Consider the following 24,294-nt stretch of genomic DNA (forward strand, 5'->3'; position numbering starts at 1 on the left):
TTTTGAGCATAATCTTAGAAAAGTTAAGGCCAATAAATACTTAAAAAGTAGATAACAGGTAACTTAATGATTACGAATTTCTCAGAGAAATATTGCAAATAAAAAACTTGTATATCATAATATATAAAATTTAAACAAATTTCCATAACTTCTGAATTCATAAAATAAAAACATTGAACAAGAAAAGAAATATATTACAGTCAGGAAAACCTCCAAATTCTAAGACTTGTGGCAGTCAAATTTAATGATTAAACTGAAAAACTCAAAATTTCACAGTCAACCAGGGAGAATAATTGAAAAACAAAGGGAAAAAACCTTTTAAATATTCAGTAGCTACAAGAAATTGCAAAATACAAGAAATGATAACAAATATTTATTAACCACTAATAGAATCACAAAGAAAGTCTCTGTCTTCGAGGAACTTACATTCTTTATTTTAATCAAAAAATTTTTCCATGGTTACATGATTTATTACACCCCCCCTCCTTTTCTTTCCTTCTCCCTCCTGAAGCTGAGAAGCAGTTCCAGTGGGTTATACATGTATCATTGTTCAAAACCTATTTCCATATTCACATTTGCCGTAGATTGATCCCTATCAAATTATGTGATTGATATGTTAAGGAACTTACATTCTAATAGGATAAAACGATACATTGGGAAATGGGGAAAGAAAATACAGAAAGTCTTAAGTACAGCTGAGAAGGCAGTAAAGGATGACTGGCCTGACCTTTTCCCAAAATGACAGCCCCAGAAAGAAGTCCCCAATGCAAGAATTGGGCCAGCATAACTGTGATGTCCACTGAAGAGAATGGCATATTACGTCTAAAGCAAAGGAGCACCAGCTATAATTCAATGACAGCTACTAAGTTCTAACATTCTACCTTACTAACATTTCTTATATGAGGTCTCTCCTCCCCTCCTCTCCCCCTCCCCCTCCCCCTTCCCCTCCCCATCCCCCTCCCTATCCCCATCCCCATCCCCATCCTCATCCTGCCATCATCCAGGTATAACCCTTCATCATCTCATGCTGAAACATTTTTCAGACCTTCTGGTTGGTCTCCCTCAAGTTTCTCCCCATTTCAATCTATTTTCTACTCCCTTGTCAAATTGATATTCCTAAATTTCAGGTCTGACCATATCATCCCACTATGCAGCAAACTACCATAGTCTATTCCAGGATCAAGTATAAAAAAAACTTTTGCTTGACTTCTAAAGCCCTTCTTACCCTGACCCCTACCTACCTTTCCAGTTTTTAAAAATATTTAATATATTACTCCCCACCAATGATTTAGTGACATACAAATGCCCCCTTACTATTCCTTGAACAAGATTCATCTCTCAACTCTGTATGTTTTCACTGGCTGTACTTCATGCCTAGAATGATTTCCTTCCTCATCTGCCTCTTGACCTTCAAGTTTCTGATAATAAAACCTGACCTACGAGAAGCCTTTCCTGATCTACTTTACTTCTAATGTCTTCTCTCCATTATTTATTTCTAGTTCATCCTGTTGTATATACTTGCTTGCATATTGTCTAATGCAATTGTGAGCTCCTTGAGAGTAGGGATTGTTTTTATACTTTGTATTACCAATGTTTAGCATAATGCCTGTTTTATGGAAAGCACATAATAAATGCATGTTGCTGGGTTATTATACATTGCCCCTTTGCCTACCCCTCTAAAGTCACAAATGGAATATTCCATTTGCAAAGATCCCAAACTCCAGAAATATAATGCAGGCAAATAAATTAATATATGAATAAAAGAAATAATTTATCTCTTATTTAGAGATTGTTTAAAAAGTAGAAAACAAGTATAGAGATATTTTTAAAATTAGAGGAGAAAAAATTAATGGGAAGACCAAGAATATAAAACTTTTTTAAAAAACCCTAAAAACTGATTTCTTTGAAAATATTAATGAAAAAGATAGCTAATCTGATGAAAAACATGGATGACAAAACCGCCTATGAGAATATATCTCATCGCTATGTCTCAGAAAAATAGACCATGTGCAAGTCCAGGGAAAAAATATAAATAAATGCAAGAAACAAATATAAGCACATCCTTTACATAAAAATTACACAATTTAAAAAAACACTTGTTACTATGAATGAGTGGATCACAGAAGAAATCATAGAAACAATACTTAGGTGAAAGGAAATGATAAGCAACAGCAAGTCAAAATAGAAAGCATAAAGCCAAAGCAATATTTTGAAGAAAAATTATATCCCAGATCACATTAGCAAAATAGAAGAGTAATGCATCAAATATGCAATTTAAAGAATTTTAGAAATTTTATAAACTCAACATAAGGACATAAATAAAAATTTCAAAATTATAGGTAAAACAAGTAAAACACAATTTATAAAGCTAAAGGCTAGTACTTTGAAAAGATAAACAAAATCTAAAAAAAATTTAACTTTTAAGAGGAAGTGGAGTAAAATCCAAAGTACCCAAGTTATCAGGATAACAAATAGATTTTTAAATAGCCCAATTTCAGAGCAGACAATTGAACTGAGTGCTCCATAATTACTGGGAGGGGTGGAACCTTATCTAGATCATGGATCATGAAGGGGCTAATTGTCTAATATCCTGATTGGGAAATGGTGATTACAAAGAACCATCATAGGTTAAACAAATTGTGCTAGATTAACCTCATGGCCTTTTTTGACTGATTATTAATCTAGTAAATGAAGTTCCAATGTACTTTGCCCTTGTCAGACCTCTTCTAATACCAGGGATGCAAACAGGGGAAACAATTGTTTTCTTAATGCTTCCTTATTCATATTAATTAATAATGTGATTTAAAATTGTTCAAAACCATGATAGCTATACCTTGACTACACTATGGATAACATATGACATTCATTTATGTGTAGGCAGAAGACTTGTAAAAATAGTGAAAAGTATATACCTAAAGCTTAAAATGGCCAAAAACTTAACATATGCCACGGAGAAACTGTTTTAGTACTAAAGCCATGATGACCCACTGTTATTTAAAATTGCTTTTTAAGAAGCACATGATGCATTAAAAGAAGTTAAGGGTATAAAAAATGCAAAGGGGAGTCAAAATTGTCCCTCATTATAACATTATGTAATTATAATTAATTATGATGGTTAATTTATACATTCCTAGAAATTCAACAAAGAAACTGAAACAATAACCATGAAAATTGCCATTTACTTAAATTCAGACCAGTGAATTAAACAATAGCAGAATAAAAAAAAAATTAGGGAAGCCCCATTTAAAGTAATTGTAAAAGGCACCTTAACAAAATAAGGGAATAAAAAGTGGACCTATGTTGATCAATGACACATGTAAAACCAAGTTGAACTGCTTGTTGACTAGGGGGAGGAGAGGGAAAGAACATGAATCATGTATCCATGGGAAAATATTCTAAGTAAATTTAAAAAAGTTTTTCAAATAAGAAAAGAAGTAGACGTATTATTTCATTGACATAAGATATTCCCAGGGAGTAACTTCATCTGCCAGTGAAAATCACAACCTTCTCTGGAGAGATACCTAGAGCTCTGTGAGACTCTGTATTTTGCCCCAGAAGGGTTAGGGGAAGTTAGTCTGTATCTTGGGTCTTCCTTGCATCCAGTCCAGTTTTCTATGCATTGTCTCTAAAGAAATAAAGAACTGTGTTTATAACTGGAAGTACATTCCATGCTTTTGGCCAAGCCATACCCACTATAATAAAAATGACATTGCCTAGATTAATCTATACATTTAGTGCAACTTCTTTCTGCATACTCAGAGGGTAACTTTACAGAGCTTGTCATAGTACTAACATTCATCCAGAGGAACAAAAGTCCTAAGATATCATGGGTTAGGAACGATGATTTTCATTTCAACACCTTAGGCCATATTTTAAAGCAATAATCAAAATTAATTGGCATGGAATTAAAAGTAGCTTTGTGGAACAAACTAGATAAGAAAGAAATTATAAACAACTGAATTCAGTCCTGAGAATGATGCTAGCTTGGGCAAGAATTATGCATTTGACAGGATTTTTTGAGTAATCTAGAAAATGGTTTGGACAAAATTAGGTTCAAATCAGTAGCCAACAAACACTGTGTATTCAAAATTGTATATGACCTGAAAAACAAAAGTCATGCTATCTTTGAACAAGATGATTAGTTACTTTGATGCAGAGAGGTTGCACAGAGGGCAAAGCACTGGACTGGGAGTCAGGGAAACCTGAGTTCAAATCTAGCTTACACTGTCTTCATGACTCTGGATAAGCCACATAGCTTCTGTTTGCCTCCGTTTCCTCATCTATAAAAACTGTAATGATAGTAACACCTGTCTCATAGGATTGTTGTGAGAATCCATTCAGATTCTAATTATGAAGCACTTCAGCACAGTGCTTGGCACATAGTATGTACTATATAAACTTTGTTAGTTGTTGATTTGTTCAAAATGTTTACCCAAATTAGACATAGAGGCCACCAGAAAAGATAAAGTATATAGTTTTAAAATATATGACATCAAAAAGCTTTTGCATGAACCAAATCAGTCCATATAGAATGATAGAAAACCGTCAATAGGAGGAAGATAGTTTTATCATTAGTATTGGGAACAGAAAAAAATATTTCTGTGCCTAGTTAAGTGGGTGGTATCTTAGATATATAGGGACCAAAAAAAAAATCGCACCAAAGGCTATTCCCCATTAGGCAAGCAGTCAACCAGTGTAAATGAACAGTTCCCAAAAGGATAACTGGAAACTGTTAAGAGCCATTTGAAATACTACTCCAATTTACCAATAATAATAGAAATGCACATTGAAATAGCTGGTTTTGTTTCCTCTGTAAATTGAAAAAAAAATGATAAAAATGAGAATACATTATTAGAGATAATTATTAGAGATAATAATAATTATTAGAGAGATGCTGAAAAGGCGGGCAAATTGCTATTGGTGGATTCATGATTTGGTACTTTATTTCTGGAAAGCCATTTACAGTTATGCTAAGTGAATAAAATATCCATACCTTTTGGCCCAGCTATATATGATAAGAAGGTCAAGGGTATTAAACAAGTTCTTTTCTACACTAAAATATTTTATAACAGCAATAGCAAAAAACTAGAAAAAAATATATGCCCATAGTTGGGAGATTGGCCTAAAAATTTGAGGCACATAAATGTAATATCACATGACCACACCAGTAGAAATGAGTATGATACAGATGCATGGGAAGACAAGTGAATTGAAGTAGTGAAGTAAACAGAAACAGGATGTTTACAACTATAAGTGGAAAGAATAAAATGATAGAATAATTTAATCCTTTGAAATTATGAGTTTATATCTCTCCAGATGAAGTATGAAAATTCCACTGTTCCTTTTTTTTTTACCTAGTATGAGTATGCAGTATTGCATATAATGTTAAATTTGGGTGATTGGTTTGCTATTTTATTTGAACTGTCATTTTCATCCATTTTTTAAAAAAATACCTTATTTTGAAAATTAGCCTTATGGTGAAGGTGGGATTAGCATTTAATACTGGGACAGCCTTGGAACAGTTTCCTGAACCTATCTGTAATTAATTTTTTCCTACTGAATCTTTTCTGCAAATAAGAAGTTTTGGGGTTCTCTACTCCAAATTTTACAAATGGAGAATGATAATTTCTTAGCTAAATGGCAAATCTCAGAATTATAATAATGCAAATTGCCATTTTTACAGCAACATTCATATCCTATAGGACCAGTTTCTTCCTTATTAATTTATAAAAAGAGATCTGATATATCTTTGAATTGATGAAAAAAAAAGAAAACCCTTGCCAATCAGACAGGGCTAACATTTTCTTTTTCTGCTAAGACATAAGTAGAAACTTAACTTTAATGAGTAGTTTAATGATAGCTTTCACTTGAGTCCTGACTGGCCTTTGGATTCTTCTAGCCTAATGACTGTATGTAAGAGGCAGACTGACACAGAACTTGTTTATACTGTCTTTTAGATTCATACGTGAGTTAAAAGTATTTTTGTTGATCTGTTCCATTATAGCTACAGTTTATAGCTACATTTATCATGTGAATGGGGAAAAGTAAGCTTTCCCTGTTAAGGGACACTGTAGAATTAAACTGCCTTTGAATGTGTTTAATCCTTAATGGCCCTAACTCAGATCTTTTGGAAAAATCTCGAGCAGTTCGTCAAGCTAAAGATGAGCGTACATTTCACATATTCTACCAACTGCTATCTGGAGCAGGAGAACATCTAAAGTGTAAGTTACTTTGAATAAAATAGCAACAAATTAAAATTTTTTGCATCAGATTTTTTTGATTTAATATCAGTGGTCAGTCTTCTCTGTTTAAAGAGGTCAAGGCTCAAGGTTTACCACATTGCACCTTTAAAAAAAGGTTTTAAGACAAAATACAAAGTGGAGTCCAGTTAACTTCAAGTTATACAGGTGGTTGATCTAAATGCTTTTCTACTGCTGAGCCAAAAGTAAAGTGTTTTTTAGATAATTATTTAAGCCAGAACATATGGGTTTTTTTGTTTGTTTTTTAGAATAGAAGTAGATTTTCTCAGGTTGATGTGTTTCGGATGCACAAAATAAATTTAAAATCTATATAAAAATTGAAAGATGTTTTGATTGGCATTCTTTTGTTTATGAACAAGAATACAGAATTTAGATTTTCTAAAAATCTGTTTCTGAGTTTTATGATTATATTGTCAATACATTTTCTGTGATGTGATTATGTAATATATGTTACGTTTAATTATATATTAACTGAATATAAAGACAGTAAGCAATGCCAGGGAGAAATGGATTTTAGACTAGTGCATTGCTTCAGTCAGAATATTCATGGAATTGTTTCCATTTTAGAAAATATTTTAGATGCCTAAAACATTATACAGTCATATAGAGGTTAGTCATAGGTGGCTAAGAAAGTGATATAATGAATTGAAATGGGAAAATGAGACAATTGGGGCAAAGATTTGTGTTTTTGAGTCCTGCCTTCTATAAAATTCTAATACTGGAATAGATGCTAAGTACCTAAACTTGAAAAGTGCAGTTGAGGAGATGGTAATCTGTTATGCTGAAGTAAATACTGAAGTAAATGATTATCCGTTGATGAATAATTGCTAAAAATTGTTTTATTTTGTTTTTCCCTCAGCTGACTTGCTTCTTGAAGGATTTAATAACTATAGATTTTTATCCAATGGCTATATCCCTATTCCTGGACAGCAAGACAAAGATAACTTTCAAGAAACAATGGAAGCGATGCACATAATGGGCTTCTCTCATGATGAAATCTTGTGTATGTGTGGGATCTGTAAGATCCTATGTGCACTTCAGTAGAACTTTTAAACATTGGTCAATCAAACCTTCACAAAGCTGCCAAAATAATCTTCCCAAAGCACAGGTCTGACCATGTCACTTTCCACCTTAAAAACCTTCAATTCCTCCCTGTTGCTTATAGGATAAAGTAGAAACCCTATTAGCTTGGAATTTAAGCTTCCACACTCTGTTTTACTCTCTCTTTACAATTTAAATTCAAGCAACTCCTCTTCATAGTTCTATGTCCCATCTCCATTAAAAACCTAATTGGAATATTAAGTATTTGTTAAACATGACAAGACATCTTCTGTCTCTAAACAATAATGTAACCCACACAGTTAAGGGACTATGTCCTTCACAAAGTCTCACTTTTTAAAAAGTTTAGGAAACTCAGGAGTTCTGCTTTGCTTTTGTTGTACTATATCCAATAATCTGAGTGTATATTTATCCTCCCTCATACACTATAAGTTCTTTTAAACAGGAACTGTAATTTTTCAGTTATCTCTAGTGTTAATATTAAGGATTTATAGGTGGTAAGTTCTTAAATTTTTTTGTTGTATTGACCCAATCCAAAAATGGGATAGAATTAGCAAATTATTTTTTTTTAAAGCTTTGGGTTTGCTAACCAATAACAATAAATTAGAGCTTGACAAATAAAGAAACTTTGGACCTAATTTTAATGTATCGCTAATTCAGTTTGATAAAAGAAATTCTTTTTGTTAACTTTTTTTTGCATTTTTCTTTTACCATAGCAATGCTTAAAGTAGTATCTTCAGTGTTACAGTTTGGAAACATTTCCTTTAAGAAAGAGAGGAATACTGATCAAGCTTCAATGCCAGAAAACACAGGTAACCTAGTGAAATAATTTTCATTTTGATTATAAAGTATGACAGTAAATATGGGATTGAGGAGGGAGAAACACATTTATTTAACTTTTACATAACTAAAAAAAATCAATTTTTTTCAAAGTATCTTTTGGTGGTAATCATCACAATTTTTACATTGAGATATCTATCATTTTCAGTAATTAGATGGATAATAATTATTATAACTATAGCTAATATTTATATAGAACTTACTATGTGCCAGGCATGATGCTGAGCACTTTATAATGATCTTATTTGATTCTCACAGCAACCTTTAGATAGGTACTATTATTATCTCCGTTTTCCAGATGGGGAAACTAGGCCAAACAGTTTAAGTGATTTTTTCCAGGTTTGCATAACTAGTAAGCATCTCAGGCCATATTTCAACTCAGGTCTTCCTGACTCATGGGGCTCAGTATTCCACTGCACTGCTTAGTTGTCTAAAAACTTCCTAAAGTTTAGAGAAACCTTCAAACTTTATTATGCAAATTTGGGGGTGGTAGTTTAAACCCTTACCTTCTGTCTTAGAATCTATACTGGGTATTGGTTCTAAGGCAGAAGAGTGGTAAGGGCTAGGCAATGAGGGTTATTTTTGCCCAGGGTCACATAGCTAGGAAGTGTCTGAGGTCAGATTTGAACCCAGGACCTCCTTTCTCTGGGCCTGACTCAATCTTTGTTTTTTTAAAGGAAGTACTAAAAGAGGTAAAAGGTACTAAGAGCATTTTAATACATTTAGTTACTTATTGTGGTATCATTTGTCCTAAATCCTTAAAATTATTTAATTTATATTGCATAAATGAAAAAATATTAATGGTTTTTTCTTATTTTTTACTTTGTTCTATTTCTTGCATTTGTCCTATGAATAATAGTTTTGTTGTCAACTGCTACCTTTGCTAAGGAAAAAATACGAATATGGAATTCTGTTTTATAAGCACAAGCCTTTTCTCTTAAATTTAATTTAGATATGTATTTTAGAGATAGTCAAATTACTGTAGTCTTTCCTGTCCCCATTCTAACCCAAGATAATTTTGAGTTAACAGTATTAAGAAAAGTTAGAATACTATTTTAGTTTAACATTCTAGAAAAGTCACTGCTGAAACCCTTTATCCTTTCAATTGTTCTCTGGAAATATTCCAAGGGACCTGTTCCTTCTTTCCGAATGGAGATGTGAACACCACCCCTAAGTGGGTCATAGGCTCAGTGCCTTCTAGGGATAAGGAAAGGAAGAATCTTAAGAAAACAAGTGCAGTATTTTGTTCAGAATTTGGTTTCAACTCTCAATCAACATCCTCAAGAAAAAGTCTTTTGCCCTTGATTACTTTACTTTATGGCGCCATGCCTGGAAAGGTTTGCTTTTTGTTTGTTTGTTTGTTTGTTTTTTATTTGATCCGAGAAATATTTCTTGGGAAATCAAAAAGAAAATTTTAATGTGCTTTCTACACTGTTGTGTGAAATGACTGACCTCTAAATTTTTGTTATTATATTATCTATGTTTTGATACTATTTTCTTAGGTAACAAATTATTGTTACTATAGTTTATATCAGAATCATCGATCATTACCTCAGAGTCAATCTCACAGATTTTCAAAGTTGGAAGGGATTTTAAGGGCCAAACAGCTCTTGTGCTCCTCCTTAATTCTTTTCTTGTTCAAGTCAACTATCCTTAGTTCTGCCAGCCTCTCCATATTTGATTTTGTCTTCATTTTCCTGGTTTATCCTCCTCTGGCAATATGTATGGCTTCTGATTTATTAGTGGCCTACCCATAATGTCATAGCTAGAGTTTTACCATTTAAATTGAACAAAAATTTTTAATGAAGATCATTTTAAATTTGGAATGGTTGTTTCACATCTAAAACTTTAGTGATAAGTATTGGACCTGTGATTTCATTGGACTGTCATATTAGACAATTCCTTAAATTCTACCAGTGCAAACCTACTTTTCCTAGAACTTAATGTCATTAAGGACTGAGAAATCGAGGGACTTCCCCAGGGTCAAACAGCTAATTTGAGTTATAAGAGGATCTTCCTGGGCTAGAGACCATATAGGAACTAGTCTTCACTACCTACTATCTGTATTTGTATTTATTGACATAAATGATACTTTTAATGTCAGTTTTGCCAGGCCCAAAATATGTGGGATTATTTTCTCTCACTTATTTGGTTTTCTTGGATCTGCCAGACCAAGTATGATGTTCTTCCTAAGCCCAGTTCTTGGTAATTGAAGAGAAGAGGGTAGAAGAATGCACATTAGTTTTTTGCTTTTATTACTGTCCTATCACATTTTTGACTCATTTGCCTTCCAAAGTATTAAGACTCAGAGCAGATAGCTTGTTATTTGGTCCCATCTGCCTCATTCTTTGCTGTGAAGTTAATGTTTCTAAGTGTAGCCTTTTACCTTCAATCCTGTTAGGTATCATCTTTATTATACTTGGTCTATCAGAAGGGAGAGCTATCACTTTGTGGCTATTTCATTGTTATGTTTCTATGTTTCTTTTCTTAGTCACTATTCCTTCATAAAGATGATAAAACTTTTACATGGTTGCCACTGGTATTAGGATGAGTTGATAAATATAAGCTCACATTATTTTTAAAGACTTAAATCTTGTTAAAATTTCAGTTGCACAGAAACTCTGTCATCTCCTCGGGATGAATGTAATGGAATTCACTCGTGCCATCCTTACTCCTCGGATCAAAGTTGGCAGAGATTATGTTCAGAAAGCCCAAACCAAGGAACAAGTAAGTTTAGTAATATAATTTCTTCTCTGTTTTCTTTTTAGTGTTACACTTCTTGATATTGAAGGCATACAAATTTGAATCATCTAGATATTCTTATTGTATTAATTCTCTATCTGTTCTTTCTGCTCTATTTTTAAATTTTCAAAATCAAAAAGGAATGAAACTGAAGAAATTGGTATTTTTTCCCCATTTTTGTGATTCCATCACTATAGAAAATTCCTAGTGAGGAAACTTGCTCTCCACCAATGCAGATCAGCAACTGTTCTATAATTAATCTTAGTATCTGGGACACAGAGAGATTAAATAATTTGCTCAGAGTGACATAGTAGTGTGCCATAGACAGGATACAAATGCAGATCTTCCTGATTCCGGGACAGTATGCTATCCATTATGTCACATTGCTTCTTCATGTTATTACTTGTATCCATTTGAGCAAATTGGCCTGATTTTTTTTCCAGTAGTCCTTTTTTTGTTAACTTCACTTTAATAAAAAAATATTATTTAGTTACATTCCACCTAAACAGAGTGATCAGACCAAGTACCACTCTTTACCATAAGTCTGGCAACTAGGCCTGTGAGATCTGATGCTTACAAACATCAGGAACCATTTTAGACTGGTAAAAAGCCAACAATAAAGATGATCTTTCTATGCTTAAATCAAATAGGCAGTCCTATGTAGATTAAAAATGAGGAAATAAAGACTCAAAGCCAATACTGAATGGTTTAAAGGTTTAAAAAAATTTTTTTTAGTTCCTTTAATTTTTAAATCACTAATTGCTACTCAGTTGAAAGTTCTCAGATTAAAATCTTGATAACATTTATTTTTTCAGGCTGATTTTGCTGTAGAAGCACTGGCAAAAGCTACCTATGAACGTCTCTTTCGCTGGCTTGTTCATCGCATTAATAAAGCCCTGGATAGGACCAAACGACAAGGAGCATCTTTCATTGGGATTTTGGATATAGCTGGATTTGAAATTTTTGAGGTATTTCAAAATGTTAATTTAAACTATTTTTATTGTTACTTTTTGTTTTTCCATTACCTGTATGTCTGAATTGTAACCCTTTTCATTTCCCCTGACTAAAAACTATCACTTATAACAATAAAGTGGGGGACAGGGGATGGAAAGTTACATAAAGCTATATCATTTAATTTTGGTAATTTGTGCAATATTATATGTACATAATTTCCTGCATCTGCAAAGAGGGGAAAGAGGTACTTGATTATTATAATTTCAAAGCATTCATTTTAATTTACTTTATTGTAGAATTATCTATCACATATATGGATTTCCTCCTGCTTTTTTTTCTTTTCCATCAGTTCATATAAATTTCCCTTTGCTTCTTTGTATTCATGCTAGTTATTCTTTCTTATTACATGGAAATATTGCATTATATTTATATGCTACAACTTATTAAGCCATCCCTCTAATCATGGACATCTACTTTGTTTCTAGATCTTTGCTACTACAAAGATTGCTACTATGAAATATTCTGTAGAATATGCCCATCAGGATCTCTGGGACAAAGAGTATAAATATTTTAGTCAGATTCTTAGCATGATTCCAAATTGTTTTCCAGAAGGAGAGATTGTAGATTACTGTGTATGTCTTTCTCCAGCATTGATTGTTTTCATCTTTTGCCATTTTTCAGTTAATTTATTTAAATTTTTCTATCTAGACTAGTTCATGCTGCTTATTGTATAATGGTGCCTAGACCATCTTTCCTCCTTTTTTAAGTTCAGCACCATTTCCTTTTCTTCCCCAACTCTTGCACTTGTAGGGAAATTAAGTATCTATATTGATACTTCTTCAAACTCCTTATCCTCCTATGTCTTCAATCACATTATATCTCATGATCTTCTTTCATTCAACCATAGTCATATAAAAGGTACATACATAGTCCTACTCTCATAATGAGGTCTAAATAGGGAGTGAGATGGTGAGGATGGAGCTGTGACCATGCCACAGGCCAGATTTTCCTTAAAAGATGACAAACTAGGACTTGATTAACCTGGAGACTGTGCATAACAACCAGTACAAACCAAACACCCCAATAGATCCATTTCCATGAGACCACTGGGGAGTGGATCCTTATTGACTTGTAATATGGATTGAAGTCAGGTTGTCGAGGGCTTTAAAAGTTAATCAGGAAATTGATATTTTATTCCAGGACCATAAGAAGCTTCTGGAATTCATTGAGTAGGAGAGTCAGATCTTCCCTGAAGATAAATATTTTGACCAAAACAGAATGGCAGAACAGCTAGGTGGCTCAGTGAATAGAGAACCAGGCCTATAGATGAATGGTCTTGGTTTAAAGGGTTTAAATCTGGCCTCACAACTAGCTGTGTGACTCTGGGCAAGTCACTTAATACCAGTTTCCCAGCCCTTAGGCTCATTTGCCTTGGAACTGATACTTAGCATGGATTCTAAGACAGAAGGTAAAAGTTTAAAAAACAAAACAAAACTATGTAGAATGAAGAAGGGAGAACTTTGGGGCAGGGAGATCAATTAAAGAGGCTTGCCATCTGAGCAAGAGGTGACAAAGGACCTTCATGGCGGTAGGGGGATATATCAATAAGAAGAAGTACTGGATATGAGAGATGTTATACAGGAAAAAATGGCAAGTTTTAATAATTGATCACATATGTTGGGTGAGGGATAGTGAGTAGTCAAGGATAATGCTGATATATCCATTTTTTAACTGTCCTTAATTTCTTTGAAGTATTATAATCTCTTAATAAGAGCTTTCTCTTAGTATGAGCAACTTAACAATTGCCTTGCATAATTTGAATTATTCTTATGAATATTAATTATCATTCCTAAATAATTTGACTAATTCACAGCTTGACCAGATAGAATTTGTGGACCTGTCTTCCCACAGTTGTTCCAACATGGAATTTTTCTGTCTTTTTACCTAATATAATTTGATCAATATGAAATGGTAACTCAAGAGTTGCATTTTTCATTAGTGCTTTTTTTCCCCTTATGGATGTTTGTCAATAAATTACATTTCTTTTGACAACCATTCATACTCTTTGATCATTTTTCTGTCAGAGTCGTATTTAGTGCTATAGATTTTATAAGTGCCCTGTAGATTAGGATTGTCATACTTTGAGATGTTTGACTTAAAAATTTTTCCCCAATCTGTATTTTTCCCCAAATTCTAGTAGCACTGATTTTATTTTTTCAAAAGCCTTTCAATTTTCCATAATCAAGATTGCCTATATTCTGCCTTTTATTTTTAAAAAAAGATGTTGATTTAGCAGTTAAAGGAGTAGATTCATTTATTCACAAATCATAGACAAGAGTTGAAAGGAATTTTGGACCATGGTCATTTGATCTCATTTTCACTTTCTAAAAATGAAGAAACAGAGTTCAAATCTCTTTCCTGGCACTTATATACTTATGTGGCCTTTGGCAACTTACTTTTCTAGGCTTCATTTTCCTTTTATGTAGATAAAAGGAAATGGAATAGATAACTTCTTTAGTCCCTTTTTAACTTTTTAGTCCCTTTTAATGGAATCTAGGATTCCATTGTCTCTTTTATCCTGTCTTGCTAAGAGTTCTTCCCTTATCCATAATTGTGAAAGATATGACTTTCTATTTCTTCATTTGTTTATGACTTAACTTCTTAGATTGTTTCTCCTTTGTCCTCAGTTATTTGATCTCTTTATGTGTATTTTATTATTATTTTTGGGAAATGGTCTTTTAGAACCTCATTATTCTTTCAACACTTTGACAGTTGAATTCCTTCGAGCAACTCTGCATCAACTACACCAATGAGAAACTTCAGCAGTTGTTTAATCATACCATGTTTGTCCTTGAGCAAGAAGAATACCAGCGGGAAGGCATTGAGTGGAACTTCATTGATTTTGGACTAGATCTGCAGCCCTGCATTGATTTAATAGAACGACCAGTAAGAATGTTTATTTATCTTTAGTTTTTTATATTCGAATGGCAGTCAAAGAGAAAGCATAGGTCAGTGGAAAGGGCACAGGAGATGAGATTCTAAACCTAATTCCAATGTAATTGTGTGACTGTGAGAAAATGTCCTAATTTCTCTGAGTCTCATTTTCTTCATCTGTGAAATGGGGATAATACAATTTACATATATTTATAAAACCTTGGCTTTTGAATATTTATTGAGTTAATGGCAGCAGCCAGAAATATTGGCCTGCAGCTTCTCATCATTTTCCCCTATTCTTATTCCATTGCCAGAAATATCTAGGAATTCAGTTAGTTTAAATTTTATAATGGCAGTAGTATTCATTCAATGTTTGATAGTCAAGAATTCTTATGCCATATTCAATTTCTTAGGCATGCCACAATTAAATCTTTTCTATCTATGTAATTGTTAAATACTTATTACTTTAGAATGTGGGCAAAATTTCTTCTATTAGACTTGTGATTTTATTATTATATATAATTTTTGGATTGGAAATGTTTTGTATCTATACAGATCAGTATTTGTGCAGCAATTTATGTTCTTAGAAAGTAGTGTGGGGCACTGAGAGTGATTTGACCAGGTATCACCCAGAAAAGACTCATCAGAAGTAAGACTTGCTGTTCCTGATTCCTAGACCAGCATTCTATCCACTATCTCAGGCTGTCCTTTTGGGTAAAATTATCAGATAATAGTCAAGTTCCCATGTGTTTGCAGAAAATTCCTAATCAAAATCATAAAATTACTTTAAACTCAAAATTAACCAATCTTTGTTTATATTTGTATATGTTTTAGAGAGATTAATCTAGCAGAGGAATAAATCCCCAAGTCAGTGTAATATACACTATCACATAAATGCATAAGAGCTACAAAACAAATGGGTTTTTGAGATTTGAAGGAGAAAATTGTAAAGGGGGAATTCAGGAATGGCATTCTGGAAGAGGTTATTTGAGCTGTACTCTTGAGTACTAATCCAGGAGGCAAAAAGGAGTCATGAGGTCCTCCAGGCAAAGGAGACAGCCTCAGAAAGGGACTTGGGCATGAGAATATGGTGCATTTTGGGATGACCTAATTTTCTACTTGGGTAAAGGATAGTAGGGAGCAATAAAATTTCATTAAATACCAGGGTCAGTCTACTTCAGATTCAGAGAATGGTTACCAGCAAATTTATGTTTAAGAAGAATAGATTGATTGGCATAGGGAAAAGAATGGAAATGGGAAAGACTAAAAAAAGTGTGCCTTGTAGTTTAAGGTGGTGGTAATGAGGAACTATACTAGAGTGGTTACAGTAAGACTGGGTAAACAAAAGATATCACATACAGGGCCCACAGACCACATGCAGCCTACAATATTCCCAAATGTAACTTAGGCCAGGTTAAAATACCATTGGGAAAGATTTAACAAAATAATACCATCATTAAAAGAGGAACTAAATAAATGTTTTTTCTAAATCAGTATGTTGTGCCCAGGGATCCCTATGCATGGTTACTGTCCCTATTTCTGTCTGAATTTGATACATTGGTCTAAGGTACTGTTCTCCAGAAAACAGACTTAACTATAATATTTCATTCCCTAAGATACAGGATAAACAAAATGTCCCTGTTTCTAAATTTTTTTCATGTTACTCCTATCTTTTCCTTCATACTATCTAGGTTCCTTCTATAGAGTTTTATGTAATCCCAGAATCTTTTAAAATTCTTTTAGCTGGGGAAGATCCTCATCTGGAGTCAGAAAGACTTGAATTTGAGTTCTGGCTTAAATACTCGGTTGTATGACCCGGGACAAGTCACTTAACATCAGTTTGACTCAGTTTCCTTTTCTATAAAATAGAAATAACACCCACCTCCAGGTGTTGTTATTAGGATCAAATTAAATGATAGTGTTAAAGTTAAAGTGTTTTTCAAAGTGCTTTACAAATGTTAGGTGCTATTATCATCAACATCATTAATGAATAGTATTAGAAAAGGATTGTTTCACATTCCTTAATACTTTTATTTACAACTGAGAATCGTTTATTCTTCCTCAGTTTATCCTAGATCTTCCCTTCTCCCTAGAACTTCTTAATATATTTCCTCTCTGTCCTCATTATATTTAGTAAGCATGTAGCTAACCAAGACATTTACAAGGAGTATTCTCTACCTTTGAGGAGCATAGGTGCGGTGAGAAAGGTGGATTTTAAAGAACATATACTCAGGTAAATATATTATAGGGTTAAAATGTTAGGCAGCATGGGATCAAGGATAGATCACTAGAACAAAGGTCCATAACTGTAGTTCTTTTAGCCCAAGCTCAGAATGTTTTTTTAACAGTTTTTAATACAATAAAACTTTATATAAAAATATAAAAACCATTCCTAACTTAATATAGAAGTATTGTATGACTGTAGTGACTGACTCCTTGCACTAGAGACATCCCACCAAATTGACATTGATCCATTAATACCTGCTCTAGAACATGACTTGGTAAACACATTTTTTTTCTTTAGTATTCCTTAGCCCCATATATTTTTGGTAGCTCTCTCAGATATACTTTTATTCCCAACCAGGGCTCTGTTTCCTTATGGCAGTTTTACTTTTTGTGATAAGATTATTTCTTCTTATATTTTAATTTACAGCATTATTGCTGCTTCATACAAAACCAAATAGAAACTTCTCCATGAGCAAGCCTTGTTATCTAATTAAATATAATTATCTCTTAGAACTATGATCACTATTCAGATATTTATATACTTCCTTGATCAATAAATTAATTAGAGCTTAGCATGATATTTTTTATTATAAGGTATGTTATTTCTAAGCCAGAGGTGCCTAACCCCAGGGTCCTCCATCTTTAAAAAATTTTTTTATTACTGTATTGCAATATAATTAGTTTCCTTTGTAATCATATGCTTTTTATTCCGTGTATTTGTAAACATTATTCTGAATAAGAGACCATGACACAAAAAAAGTTTTAAGAATCCCTGCCTTAAGCTCTTCTGTTAGGTTTATACCACATTTTCCTCTGAAATATTGATGAATCCTGTTTCAATTCTGTTGTTTATCCATAACTCCATTAGTACATCCTGAACCTTTTTTTAAGTGTGAAAAAGAGAAGGGAGGATTTTTTAGGATTTGAAAAGGAAAAAAGATGGTCCATTTTCTTAAGTCACATTTCTCCCTCTCCAGAATTGTAGTCATCTACCCTGTTTGGGGACCTCATATTTCTCTAGACCTCATTCCTAACCTCTCTGTAGGAAAATCCTTAGTGCCATGAAGCTAAGTTTGGGTGGTTGCTGTGTTGGTGAGAGTAAAATGTATGGGGGTTTTCACAGGATTTGGGGGGAGATTTTTAGAACTAGAAGTTAGTAGTTCTCTTTTATAGAGGAAGATACTGTAGGACCTAAGAGCCTAGATGACATGTCCAAAGTCTTACATACTCCTTATATTATATCTCACTGTCTTCCTTTACATTAAAGTTTCTATAGAGAAATAATGCAAATAATGCAAATAGTACAAATGCAAATAGTGCAAATTAGTGCAAATAATGAGTCCTCTAAAGTGCATTCAAATCTGCATTATGGAAAATTGTATTTATGTAAAATTTGGTACTTCTTTTCAGTCTAGTGGAAATATGCAATATAGATTTGAATAATATAACCACTTCAGGGGATTCACTATAAGTTCTAATGACTGTAATTTGAAATATTGTACTGATGAATATTTCAAATGATAGGCATCATGAGGTGGTGGATAGAAAGCCAGAACCAGAAAGACCTAGTTTCATCTTTCAAGTCCTACTTTAATCAATGAATAAACGTTTATTAATTGCCTGCCTAATACCAAGTTGGAGCACATAAGTACTCTGAGAGAAACAGTCACTATTCAAAAGGAAGATGGTAACAAGTAAGCAAATGGGTATTATACACACAGCAAGCTCATCATATACACATTTAAAAATACATAAAATAAAAGAGAATAACATAGTTATTAAATACACAGAAGTTTTGGAGAATGAGCTTTTAAGTTGAAGATAGGAAAGTTTATGTAAACAGTGGTACTTAAGCTGTATCTCTTTTTAAAACTCTTTCTGTCTTATTAACAACTCAGAGACAGAAAAGCAAGGACTAGGTAATTGAGTTGTTACTTGCCCGGTGTCACACAACCAGAAAGTGTCTGGGGCCACTCTTGGCTCTCTCTCTATGGAGCCACCTAAAGCCAATTCTTGAAGGAGGAAAGAGATTCAGAGAGGGGAAGGTGAGAAAGGAGAGTTCGTTCTAGGTCTAGAGGTCAGCCAATATCAAAGCATGGAGGTAGGATGCAGACCATTAGGTATAAGTAATAGTCCAGTTTGACTGGATCTCAGTATAAGAAGAACAATGATGAATGTGGTTGGAAAGTTAGTTTGGGCCCAAACCATGAAGAACTTTGAAAGCTAAAAGAGGAGTTTGTATTTTATTTTGGAAGCAATAGGGAACCACTGGACTTGTAGTTCTTTGATTCGAGAAGTGGCATCTTTGTCAGCAGTGTGTAGATTTGGTATGAGACTAAAAGAGTGAAGAACAAATAGGGGTCTATAATATTATATTATCTAATTATCTAATTATATTATCTAATAAATTAGATAAGAAATGATAAAGACCTGAATTAAAGTGATAGGTGTATGACTAAAAAAAAGGCTTCAGATGTAAGAAATGGTTTGAAATTCTGACACATGCTAACTGTGTGTTTTTGGGCAAGTTGCTTAATTTCTTTGTTCTCTTTGCAATGCTATAAATTGCATGGTAAAGGAAATTTGCTCACTGAGGAAGAGTTCCCTAATATCAAGTGAAATCGCAGGTCAAGTTTTGTTCCTAACAAAGTCAAATGGCAAATTCTGTTTTAAAGAAGTCTGTCATTTTTCTGTTATCCCTATCACTAGACTCTAAGCCTTTGAGAAACATTTTCTGTGTACTTAATAAAGAAGTGCAATACAAAAAATATTATTACAAGGAGAAACCCTACAAGTCACTATGAGAATTATTTATAGTATTTAAGATGGATGTAAAATTTTGTCAATGACAATTGCTCTTTATTTTTAGGCTAATCCACCTGGTGTTTTGGCTCTTTTGGATGAAGAGTGCTGGTTTCCTAAAGCTACTGATAAGACCTTTGTGGAAAAACTGGTTCAAGAGCAAGGCACACACTCTAAGTTTCAAAAACCCCGGCAACTGAAAGACAAGGCAGATTTTTGTATTATTCATTATGCAGGAAAGGTAAGAGATATGCTGATATTTAGATTTTTTGAAAATTATTTGGTATCAAATGTTTTATAAGAAGGTTAAGCAGAATGAAAATGTGAATGTGTTCATGTTCTAATTGATATTTAAAGAAATGATTATATGAACTCCTTGCTGAATAAATAATCCTCAAATTCCATTTAGTCCATTTCTTAGAACAATCTTAAAGTTTTTAGTTTAGTCTTAACATTATTTTGTTTCATTTAGCCACTCCTAACTCTTCATTTTTCACAGGTGGACTATAAGGCCGATGAGTGGCTGATGAAAAACATGGATCCTTTGAATGACAATGTGGCCACCCTGTTACACCAGTCATCAGACAGATTTGTTGCAGAACTTTGGAAAGATGGTAAGAAAGGCATTAACTGTTTCTACTTTCCACTGGTTTATGATCTGGGGCTTATAATTAGCCTAATTGGAGTCACTAGACATTTTAGTTCATATTATAGTCTGCTTTTTATGTAGTTAAAAGTAGAATCAGCTTTTCTCCCTAGAGCAGGGCTGCCGTTTTAACGGAATTTATACATCTCAAGTATAATTCAGCTAAAAAAAATAGATAAAAATATTTAGAAAATTTGACATGTCTGATTTTCTGGTGAGGATGAATTGTGTTAGAGTTGAAGAGAATATTAGATACTTAAAATAATAGAATAAAAGAGCTGAAATGGATGGTAGAAATTTAGTTCAATCAATGCCTGTACTCAGAGTCATAAGTAGCTGTAAAGAGTGATCCTCACTTTGTAACAGTGCTAATCTACATGAGTACAAAGACAGAAAGGCACTTTTTTATTCATTCTCACTTGAACTCTTTTCCTTCAGATTTGCTAGTGTTAGAAAATTGAAAAGGTACAACTATATCCTCTTGAGAACCTAGTTGTTGTAAGGGTATGCATCAGGAATGGACAAAGCCTTATATCTGCATTTGCACCTCTTGTTTCTGGCCCTTTCTCTGCTTTTGTTTTTGAGATCTTAGTTGTAGATTTATTTAATTTGTTTTCAAAACTGAATGCAATTTTTTCTGTGTTTTGGTAGCTCAACCTAATATATAATATAGTCCATGCTCACAAAAGTACAAGTAAAAAGAAATGACCTATACCATCCCTACTACTCAAAACCTGCTATTCACTCTTTTACATTGCCTCTGTGGTTGAACCACAACTTTTGTGGTTGGACCACTCCTTTTACTCAGGCCTTTATTCTGAGTATTTGCCCTGCTCCAAACTTTGTCTCAGTCCTGCTATTCTGAAAACACTTCCAGAGCCCATAAATCTTTCTGGATTCCTTCTCAGAAGCTAAGGAATAAAGAGACAAGAGAAAATGAAATTGGGAGAAAGCAGAATTTGGCATATGGAGAAACATGTAGTAAATGGAAAAAAAAAAGAGGAAGAAGGGAGGGTAAATCCTGCTGTCTGGTCAAGCTAATGCTTTCAAGAGCAGGATGTCTTTTAGAATGTATATGTGAATCATGTGACTAGAGTACTTGTTTATGTGTACCTGGACCTATATGTGAATGAGAATGATTATGTAGCTAAGGTCAAATTCCAAAGAATCGGGGAGGAAAGATTGGTTTCTAACAATTAAAGTAGACACTTCAGTACTCTGAATCGTTCAATGAAAATCTGTTGTTACTGAGTAATACACCATGTTCTTCAATGAATTCAATATTCTGGGCTATATAAGAAGTGTCAAGGGTAGGTGGGTTTGTGTATAGACACCAGTACTCCTGGCTCTCTTACTTTAAACTCAACATCATAGTTTCATTACTAGGCATAAGAAAAACGACTATATCCTACCAAAAAATGGCTCCACATCTTGGTATGATCAGGTGTGTCTTAGGTGATAGCGGACAATCTATGGGATAGGTAGTGGGATTATACTAAAATAAGCATGTGCTCAGGAGTAGAAAAGTGAAATGGTTAGTCATTCATTCTGCAATGTGTTTGTTTTATGCCTCCTGGCTCTGCTGTAGTGGATACAAGACTAGCCAAGAAGACTTGGTTCTAAGTCCCAACTCTGACACTTAGTGTCACACACACAGCTGTGTTTTAGACTAACACTGAAGACTTGCATTTCAGAAAAGTTGCCAATTCTTAGTGGATTTTTCTTCACCCAGGGTGTCCTCATATCAATGAATTCACAGGCCTATTCCATCTTTTACTATGTGTATCCCTGTGCAGGATACATATTTATGAACGGCAAAACCGAATATCTATAATAAATAATAACATGTAATAAGGGCACATGTTTGATAACAGATAAGGAAATGTAAACTTGGACCTGAAGTGATCAGGGAGAATCATGAAGCTGACATTTGATGAATTGGCTCTTAAGGGAATGGTAGGATTTTAATAGGGATATATGTGGATTGATTCATACCAGAGAGAACAGGAATAAAAATGGGAAATAAAATACATAGATTCCAGGTTGGAATGGAAAGATTGGTGGATTTGGAGTAATAGGACTTGAATCTTGGCTCTGCTTCTTACCACTTGTATGTCCATGGCCAAGTACCTTAAGCCTTTTGGGTTATAGGTACTTCATCTGTAGAATGAATAAAATGAACTGGATGATATCTAAATCTTTTGGCTAGAGCATATAGGGTCTTTTGTGAGGAGTAGTTGTAAGTAATGTTAGAAAAATAGGGTAGAGCTGGGTTTTAGAAGATTTTTGGTTCTCAGGAAGAATATTATCAACTTTAATCAATAGACAGTAAGGAGTAACTTGATATTGTGATGTGACTAGACCTTTGTGTAAGTAATATGTATTAAGTACAATAGCATGTGAAAGATGGAGAGTGAGTGCAAGTGGGAGACTGTCATAATGAACCTGAACTAGAGTGCCATGGGAATTTCAGAAATACTGGGGAAGAAGAGTGAAAGATTCTAATAGGAGACATAGGGTGAAAGGTGAGGCTGCTGCTAGAAATGGAGAAGTCAAGAAGTACAGGTTTTGAGGATCAATAAATCACAGTTTCTATGTGTTGAATTAGAAGATCCAATTAGACATCCAGGTAGAGCTGTTCTATAGATAGTTCAAGATGAAAAAGAGATAAAAACAAGAAATGTCAATTGGGAAATCGCCTGCATAGTTATGAAAGTTCTAGCAATGGGAGTGATTAAGTTTGTTGAATCTAAAGAGGGAAGAGAGGAGTCTTGTGGACTGAACTTAATGTTTGTCTTAAGGGAGAAGGACAAAAAAGAGACAAAAAATTGAAAAGGGGGTTGACTATGAATAGAATTCCTGATCAGTTTGATATGTTCCCTCATCACCTTGATGCTATTATAGGGACTGTAGAGTTCTCTGAAGGAAGCAGATATGTTGTGTCCTAGCACCTTACTGAGACGATGCAGAGCATTCATCTGGTCCACAGGGAATGGGCCTACCATTGATATGATTGGTGACTGTGTGAGGGGAAACATTTGTTGGAAGAACTGTCTTCTTTTCTCTCCCTCCCTTCCTCCTCAACCTCAAGTTGCCTATAGTTAGGGAGGGACAACTCTTCTGACAAGGGTCAGAATCCAATTAATTATTTGAAAAGTAGATCCAGGGGGCAGCTGGGTAGCTCAGTGGATTAAGAGCCAGGCCTGGAAACGGGAGGTCCTAGGTTCAAATCTGACCTCAGACACTTCCCAGCTGTGTGAACCTGGGCAAGTCACTTGACCCCCATTGCCTATCCCTTACCACTCTTCTGCCTTGGAGCCAATACACGGTATTGACTCCAAGATGTGGAAGGTAAGGGTTTAAAAAAAAAGAAAGAAAAAGAAAAGTAGGTCCATTCTTTCAGGACAAGAGAAGTTCCTTAGCTAGTTAATAATGTCGCCCACATTGGCTTTGGGCCTTATCTTTCCCCCCTACTTCCCACTTTTCATAGTTGGGCTCCCAGAGTTAGGCTCACTATATCTTCCATTAAGAGTTTTGGGGATACCACTGAAGAGTCAGGATTTAATTTCTCCTGTGCTGCTAGCTTGAGCTTTCACCAGTGTGCTACCCCGCCATGGAGATTCTAAGTTGAGCATAAAGTAAGCCAGCCTTAAGTAATTTTAAAGAAAGAAGTATTTTCTGAGGGAGTCTATTGACAACACTTTTCACAAAACTACTGTGCCACAATCTCCCAAAGGTTTGTATGGAGTATAGGAGAATGTGGAAGCAAGCCCAGGTAACATCTATGTCAATAGGGAGAGTGATGGAAGTCTTTTTTGGCCCGTTATTGGG

The 24,294-nt window shown here is 34.1% G+C and overlaps 1 protein-coding gene across 5 annotated transcripts in view; it reads left to right on the top strand.

Annotated features, from left to right (window-relative positions):
• The window catches only part of MYH10 (myosin heavy chain 10), a 199,968-nt gene that overhangs the window by 103,226 nt on the left and 72,448 nt on the right, over window positions 1-24,294 (top strand). For all 5 annotated transcript variants that reach the window (XM_056817527.1, XM_056817530.1, XM_056817529.1 and 2 more), the window contains 8 exons: window positions 6,123-6,221; window positions 7,120-7,263; window positions 8,036-8,131; window positions 10,768-10,886; window positions 11,717-11,869; window positions 14,628-14,801; window positions 19,885-20,058; window positions 20,317-20,431. In XM_056817527.1, coding sequence (XP_056673505.1) covers window positions 6,123-6,221; window positions 7,120-7,263; window positions 8,036-8,131; window positions 10,768-10,886; window positions 11,717-11,869; window positions 14,628-14,801; window positions 19,885-20,058; window positions 20,317-20,431 — 1,074 coding nt within the window. The remainder of the gene's footprint in view (window positions 1-6,122; window positions 6,222-7,119; window positions 7,264-8,035; window positions 8,132-10,767; window positions 10,887-11,716; window positions 11,870-14,627; window positions 14,802-19,884; window positions 20,059-20,316; window positions 20,432-24,294) is intronic.

This window comes from Monodelphis domestica, chromosome 2 (assembly GCF_027887165.1).
Source record: "Monodelphis domestica isolate mMonDom1 chromosome 2, mMonDom1.pri, whole genome shotgun sequence".
Taxonomy (NCBI): Eukaryota; Metazoa; Chordata; class Mammalia; order Didelphimorphia; family Didelphidae; genus Monodelphis; species Monodelphis domestica.